General features: G+C 41.0%; 1 protein-coding gene across 3 annotated transcripts in view; it reads left to right on the forward strand.

Moving 5' to 3' along the window:
- Positions 1-7,749, forward strand: part of LOC115017538 (lissencephaly-1 homolog) — a 37,995-nt gene extending 30,246 nt beyond the window's left edge. For all 3 annotated transcript variants that reach the window (XM_029446071.1, XM_029446073.1, XM_029446072.1), the window contains exons 7-11: positions 250-352; positions 475-703; positions 2,377-2,478; positions 2,618-2,774; positions 3,812-7,749. In XM_029446071.1, coding sequence (XP_029301931.1) covers positions 250-352; positions 475-703; positions 2,377-2,478; positions 2,618-2,774; positions 3,812-3,885 — 665 coding nt within the window. In that variant the 3' untranslated portion in view covers positions 3,886-7,749. The remainder of the gene's footprint in view (positions 1-249; positions 353-474; positions 704-2,376; positions 2,479-2,617; positions 2,775-3,811) is intronic.
- The last annotated feature ends 564 nt before the right edge of the window (positions 7,750-8,313 follow it).

The following is an 8,313-nucleotide window of genomic DNA, read 5'->3' on the forward strand; positions in this document are numbered from 1 at the left end:
AAAATTGGCTGCCTCGCTTGTCATTTAATTGGCTAATTATGACCAAACCCATCATTTTTTGACGCTGTCGGTGGCTGAAGACATGTAAAATTGTCGCTGAATTTTGAGTATAATTCCGATGGGTGTTGCCCTCTGAAATGATAGATTACATTTTACACTACGTTCAAATGTTGAGTGGATGCTCAGAAAGCTTTTAAATGGTTTCTGGCTCTTACTGAGAACTTGTTTTTTGTCTTTTCTGTTTTACAGGACATGACCACAATGTTTCGTCTGTAGCCATCATGCCCAATGGAGATCACATTGTTTCTGCCTCAAGGGACAAAACCATAAAAATGTGGGAGGTGGCAACTGGGTATGCACCCTCCATAGACATCCTTAAAACCACTATTTGTTTTTTAAGCATGCTATTACTGTTTGATTGATCTCATCCACTCTGACAATATCATCATTTCTGTACCGTTTTCTTTTGATCAGCTACTGTGTGAAGACCTTCACAGGCCACAGGGAGTGGGTCCGCATGGTGCGGCCCAACCAAGACGGCACACTGATCGCCAGCTGCTCCAACGACCAAACGGTGCGCGTGTGGGTCGTGGCCTCCAAAGACTGCAAGGCTGAGCTGCGGGAGCACGAACATGTGGTCGAGTGCATCTCCTGGGCACCAGAGAGCGCCCACCCCACCATCCAAGAGGCCACAGGCTCCGAGGTAAAGGACCACCTCTTTCTCTGAAACATCTGCAGACCTTGAAGGTTTGGAGGTATCTCAAGCTAAACCTCTTGAGCTCTGCACGTCTTTTTACAGTTACTTACATAGGCTAAACTATAAGCAAGGTTGGATGGACACTAGGCTTGTCGCAGTAGCCGGTTTTACATACTGTTCGGGCAGACAACGATTGCATTAATTGCCCACTTCCCTCACCTGTTGTCCATCAAATAAAAAAGCTCTAATTTGTAAAATACTAAGCAAGTTATCAATACAACGGCAGACAATACAATTATAAACTCAACTGGAGAGGCCAGACAAACAGTTCAATGTGACAATTCCATACTAATGCTCTGGTGGTGTAATTTATCATGAAAGCAGTGGGCCAGTAGCAGATCATTTTAAATGGGCCAATTTTGCCGTTCACAGGTGATAAATAGGCAGGACTAGAAACCTATTTTCCAGACGCTGGCCCACATGAGACAATGACTCGCCGGTCAACCAACTGAGAAGTCAGATAGTTGTTATTGTACAACCCTCACACACAAACAAAGCGTGGTGATGGAGCTCATGGTCATCCTTGAGTGAAAGCAGACCCAACATGTTAACTCGCAGTCATGTAACATGTTCTCACAGCGATGAACTCGTTTTCACACCAACAAGGGATGCAGAGCGTGTTCCTTCTCTACATGCGTAGCCATGTCGAGAATGTCATACGTCACCGCTCAGACACCGCTGAGAAGAAGAGTGTGATTGCATATTCTGACTGTATATCAGCATGGCCTAGAGGCAGCCCAGACTCCCTCCTCATGCCTTGTGATCTCAAGTGTCCAATTTTAGGCTCTTCAGATTAAAACAATATTTGCCCTTGCAGCAGTCGTCCCACTCTCTTCCACTTGTACAGAAGCTGCTTTTTGCTTTTTGTTGTTTTGTTTCTTGAAACATGCACAAAACACCCCCAGGTATTTTATTCTGGATGTTCAGCTGCTTTTAAAAAATGTTTTTAGATTATACTTCAATTTAATTAACGCCACAGTAACATAACAAGAACAAACAGTACAGGGAGTATTGGGGAAAAAGCCTGAGCATAAAAACTAATGAACATGTACAAATGTAAAAGAAATGAGTGAAATACAGTGACTCTGAAGTCTGCCTAACATTCAACACAACGTTATGTTAAGTCAAAGAAGAAGAAGAAGTCTGGTTTTGTGCGTGAGATATTTGCCCAAGACAGCAATTTCATCGAATCATCAATTTCACGATGCTTGATTTCTGCTGAGATATTTTTACACCAAAACATTTTAACAGTCCAAAGCGGTGAAACACTTAATTCTGCGGTTGTTGCCTGGATGTACCTGCAAGTCTGTTAGAACACAATCTCTACTGCCGTGGTTAAAACTATCCAGTGTTCCTGATGCAGCTTTAAACAGCTTTGCGTTGGCAGTACTTGGTGGTAAATGTTGCAGTTAATGAATTTATATAAATTAATCCCCCATTGTGATGGATGACAAGTGGATTTCAAGTGTGCTTTATTTATTTATTTTTTATTCTGGTGGAAGAGGATTTGATGAGATTATTCAAAATAATGTGCAGTATTTTATTTCGTTGATTTTTTACTTTGTATCATTTTTGCATCATTATTGATATTTCATTTCCCCCTCTTTGTTTTTAACCAGACCAAGAAGAGTGGTAAGCCGGGTCCCTTCCTGCTGTCTGGCTCCAGAGACAAAACCATCAAGATGTGGGATGTTAGCATTGGCATGTGCCTTATGACACTGGTGAGGATGTTTTTTTTTTGTATGTTTATCTAAATATTTGGGTAAAATATCTCGAGTGAGAGCGTTTAGCTTCCATGAATGGGAGGAATTTGAGTTTGCATCCGGCGTCTTTAGCAGTGTGTATGTATTTTTCTCACAGGTTGGCCATGACAACTGGGTGCGTGGTATCCTCTTCCACCCTGGAGGCAAGTTCATTGTGACCTGTGCAGATGATAAAACCTTAAGGATCTGGGACTACAAGAACAAGCGCTGCATGAAAACCCTGTGTGCCCACGAACACTTTGTTACCTCTCTGGGTAAGCAACCCCCCCTCTCATTCTTGTTATTGTTTGACCAGGTGGTCTCCTGAGGTGCAGCAGGAACCTGCTTTATTCCACGTTCATTGGACAGTGGAGCTGGTTTCACAAATATCTGCTTTAGCCAAAGGTTGAATAATTGTAAAGAAGCCCATGTGGCTCCACCGGCAGTCTGAGCGTCCTGAGGGTAGCTGGCAGCTGGGGTTTAAGAGGTAGACAAGCGCTCCAGGATTTTCCCGCCTCCCCCTCCTCGTATCTGCAGCTTTTCAGCAGATCAAGGCTCGGTAACTCTCTTGAGGAGCTCTTTAGCCAACTTTTCCTTGGCAAGCCGTTTGAAACCCAGTCCTCTTAAATCCTACTTCAACCAAAGAGGATATCGCTGTGAGCTATTGATGTGATGAATTCTGGAGAAGGTGTGGAAAAGACAAAGCACCTTTATTTGAAACCATTGTAGGATTATTTTTTTTTTTTTTTTTCCTGTTTTCTAAAAAGCATTGTCCTGTCTGTACGTACAACACAATACCAAGTGCTTTTTCCCAAAGGCGTTTGCATTCTGCTTTTTAAATAGACTGATAATCAGATTGAATTGCTATTTCACTTCATTATTCATTAACCAATCAGTAGTGAGCGAAGTATCGATGCGGCCGACGTCACTCTAAAGGGCTCAAACCAGACAGCCCCAATAAGTCAACTTGAACCTGTATGGCTGCAGCGATCTCATCCACACTTCTATCTATTTTTTTGTGGCAATTTTTCCGTCATTATCTTTAATAAATGCAGCTATTTTATGGCTCTGGAAGATGATGTACCCATTCTTAATCACACCTACAATTCTTAACCGATTGTTCTATTATTCTCAGATAACTGCTATTTGATTTATTCGCTGAAAGAATAAGAGATGTTGGCAATGATTCAGATGCTGTGTTTCCCACATAGTCTCTACAAGTATTGTTTTTGGCTGCCCAAATATATTTGCCAGAGGGGAGCAGAATGAGGTACATTGCTTTATTCTGATGATCTTTTTGTTTGTCCTGCAGATTTCCACAAGGCTGCTCCCTACGTGGTCACTGGGAGTGTAGATCAAACAGTAAAAGTGTGGGAGTGCCGCTGATTTGGACCTTGGAGGATTGGACCAACACCCTCAATTACCCAGGCGCTCCTCTGGATCCCACCTCCCCTCCTGCCATCCCACCTCCTCTGTCACCCCCCCTCCCCCTCCCCCTCCCCTTACCTAAACCTCCGCACATCATCTCCTCCGGCTGCACTTACCACCATGGTTATTTACCCATCGCGATCTCTGGTCCAATAACTATTGTCCTTCTATGTAAATTATTCCTGGATGTAGATCGAGCTATTAAATGTTACACAAAAAAGTATTCTTGCATGGTAATCCAAAATTGTATACTGTAAATTTACATAACGTCTAGAAGTACCATAGGTTTACCACGGGGCTGGCCGTCTGTCACGCAGCCTTACCGACCAACCGAAGGCAGATGTTTTTGACTGGGTGTAAAATGTAGGGCACTAAAAACCGATAATTTAAGAAATGACAGTGTCTTTATGTGTAAGATTTATTTTTGTCTATTTTTTTATTTAGGATTTTCTTTTCTCTTTTTTTCTGTTATTTCTCTCCTTCACTGTCGTAGTCTGTTGGTGCCTAGCTTGGTGAAACTTTGGAAAGATGAGGCTGGAAAAGCATATATGATGCGATAAGATGCGATTGTCTGTGGGGCTTTGTTATTGAAATAATCTGTAGCTTTATAACATCACTTCTCAAGTGTGCATACCATTTCTCTTCATGTGGAACTAGGTAATATTTTAATGGCTGTATATATACGAATGTTTCAAACTGTTGTCCTTGGACCTCGGGGGCTTAAAAAAAAGCTTTGTACTCTTGTCACGGTGGCACATGATCCACTGTTAGGCTTTAGATAAATTATCCCATTTAATGAATCTGCAGCAAAGTTAAAATGTATAAAAGTGGCTTTGTGAATAACCGCGCAGAGTTCTTCACAAGAGGCCCAACGTAGAGAGCAAGTTTGTTTGGCTTCCGCGTCACAGTATCACCTGAGCAGAGTTCAGGGATTACACGTGATTAATCTCCAGCACTTGATAAGGACCTCCAGAGGATCTCCTGTGACATTGCGTGTGAGACTTTTGTTGAACTGAAGCCTCTGTCCACTTCTAGTCCCCTGAACGGTCGGTCTCGGCAGGGTTCGGTGTGTCATAGGAAATATGTAAAGTCAGAAGATGCTCAGTTGTCCCGCGGCGCCTCTGAAGCCTACAAACAGAAGCCTTGTGTAACATAAACCCGCTAAAGAGAAAACATAAAGGCATGACGAGGAGTCAAAGTGAGCCCCCTGGGTTTGATATCTGGGATGTGCAAAGGTCTCTAATTTCTGAGGGGTGAAAGATATGTTCTGCATAATAAAAATGGTTTTGAGTAAAAAAAATAAAAATTAAAAAAAATCAGTTTTCTGTGAAAATATGAAATGTAAATTTAGCTTGTTATTAAGAGATTTGGCAATTTTGTATTATCGCACTAAAGGATGAACTGGATGGGAATTTAGGATTAGTGAGGAAATGATAGCAGACATGCTAAGTGATCTGTGGATGCTGTTTTGTCTGTAGAAGGGTCTGATGCTTTTGTTGTTGTAAAGAGCTCCTCGCTGTAATAAGAGGTGGTGGCAGCTCCTGGATCAGATATGGAGGGGAATGCGAAAAGCCTGAGCAGCGAGGATCTCTACAGACAAACTCACCTCACACGTATGCAAACGTCTTCTGAGTGGCTTTGCTCAAACGTTCAGCTATTGATCTTTGCGGCGCTGTAACTGAGAGACTGGAAGTTAAACTGTAAACCAGTACGAGCTGTAGAAACAACCATTCCACTCTCCTTGGAGGACAAAAGAAATGAAACATCTTGCTTCTAACTGTAGCTGACAAGGTGGTTCATTAATCTTGCACATCCCTGTTTTCACTAAATCTTTGGTCCTTTAATGATGATCAAAGACATTAAAATTTAATGATGTTGATAAATGCATAAACTTATAATTTCTGATTAGCCTTTTCATTCCAATGCAGTTCTTGGCTAATAAAGAATTCCACTGCTTAACTGATTTTCTTATCTTTGCGTCTTTGCCACATTTTCCTTTTCCTGTGTGTACTGGATGTGGTGATCTGCTGCTCAAGCTCCTGCTAGTGGCTGCTGTGAGCCTCGTGTGACCTGTTGATGTAGCACTGCGGCATGTAAACCTGCACCAGAGGCAGAGCTGTCCGAACAATGTTCTTCTTAAAGCTCAAATACTGGATCCTATCAGAGGCCAATTGGTTTGAATAGTGAGGTGAGACTGTACTTAAAGTAGTTTTGTGGGGATACGCTTATTTGCGCTCTTGTTTGCTACAGGAGAATATCGATACCACTCTAAATGTGCAAAAGAACAAAGAAAGACGGACATTTCAAATGCATTTTGAATGGTAAACGTCTGTTCAGCCACTGTGGAGATATCAATGTCTAAAGTCAAGAAAAATGTCTTGCCTGCAAATTTGAGTGCGTAGGTTTCAAAGAGTTTAACATCAGCAGGCTGACTGCTTTCAACATATTGACCCAGGGAGACATTGAATATTGGATCTAGGGAAAAAACTTGGCTGTGAACATGAAACCATTTTTCTCCTTAATGTGTCATTAGGATGACAGTGAAGCCGGTTAGTGTAGCTTGGCACAGATACTGGGAACGGCTGGAAACGGCGAGCACGGCTCTGTGCAATGCTAACAAAATCTGCCTGCCAGCACCACTAAAACCCATAATAAACGCATTACATATTCTTTGTTTCATCCGTACAAAAAACATGATAATATGCGATTTAAACTCTTTTAATGTAAGAGTTTAGCAAACATTTCTTGAAGGAGAATGGTGAATCAAGAATTTTCCCAGCAAAAATTAAAACGGTATTAGCTGACTAATATGTGACGATTTCACAACATGAACAAGTAACATGCTGGAGAGTGAGAACATGAGTGCGATACATTTTCTCGGCAAGAAAGCGGATAAGTGTGTTTCTCCAAATATAAAACTATTCCTCTTAACATTTTTGTGCCCTGGGTCGTCAGGCTTGATGAGTTCAGACAGCTCTGTTCATTGGTTTTGTTGTGTGATGCTATTTGAAGGAGGTTTCCCTCCTTTTCTGTAAATGCAATGGGATTGTGGCAGACTAGGATGTCCCAAAGGAGAGACCCTCTCTTTCAGGGAATATAACTCGTCTCCCATCGATGTGTGCGCCCTTACTAAGGTCTTATTATTTTATACAAGCTGTTTTCTCTGTCATAACTTCTGAGGAAAAGACTTTGGGTGGAGAATCAGCTAATTTTGTAGTACATTTGGCATGACTAATGAAGATGCCAATGTTAAATGTTCTAGCTGAAGCCAAAAATGGAGACATTTGTCAGTACAATCTGGTTTAGTTTGAGAAATCAACCTCCTTTTGTTGTTGATGACGAACGCTAGTCTCCTCAGGATCACGCTATGACATGCCAGACCATAAAATGTAAATTAAAAACGTATTCATCTGGTTTACTCAAGGAAGGTGGTTTATGAAAGGTCAGGACGATGTGTGTTCTGCTTCTTTTGTAAGAATCAGTGGAAAAAGCTACAACACAGCTGCTGGTGTTGTAGGCAAGTGATGAAGAGAATCCCCTTTTGCCATTTGCAGGTCCCAAGCAATCCCTGTTCTGCTCTGGTCTGGTGTGTGAAGGGACTGACAGACACGTTCTGACTGTCTGTAGGTCGCTTCCCCCGGCTCACCTGTCCTCTGTAACCTGCCTGTGAACCACAGCCGAGAGCTTCAGACTGCACAACAAGCTCCTACAGGACAGCTCATGATGTTTTCGCCATTAAGGTGTCACTCTTCACTCAGCAAACTGTTAACAATATACCTGGATGTCATTATTGTTTGCGATATAATAAACGGAAAAAAAATGCATACGTGTTGTCCTGCTTATTATTAGTTATTTTACTGAAGGTAGAGTGTATTTTATACAACAGTATGTTGGGACAAAGTTGAGTTTAATTCCACACCAGCGAGTTGCTGTTTATTTGAAGTGGGGTCAGTGAAATTATGATTTAGTGTTGACAGGTGGATTGATTGTATTGTATCTTCCCCAAAACTTAATGGATTAAAAGATATCTACATTTAAATTAAATTACATTAAATGGTTAATATAAATGGAAGGTACCATCAAAGCTCGTACATGCAAAATAAAAGTAAAGATAAAGCAAAAAAAACAACTTTTAAATCTCGAATTATGATAACAGTTATGTTACTGTTTTTATGTATATTTAATGAGTTTAGCAGAAATGTAACATCAAATAATAAAGTAAGTAAAGTAACATAAAACATGCCAGGTGTCAACTTAAATAAATAGAGAATAACTTAAATAAAAACATTAAATTGGAAACAGTCTCCCAGTTTTAATAGCTTTTTTGTTTATAGCTGAAGTTATTGTCTAAATTTTACTTTTGCTAACTTACATTTATGAATGTAA

Source organism: Cottoperca gobio, chromosome 13 (genome assembly GCF_900634415.1).
Source record: "Cottoperca gobio chromosome 13, fCotGob3.1, whole genome shotgun sequence".
Classification (NCBI taxonomy): domain Eukaryota; kingdom Metazoa; phylum Chordata; class Actinopteri; order Perciformes; family Bovichtidae; genus Cottoperca; species Cottoperca gobio.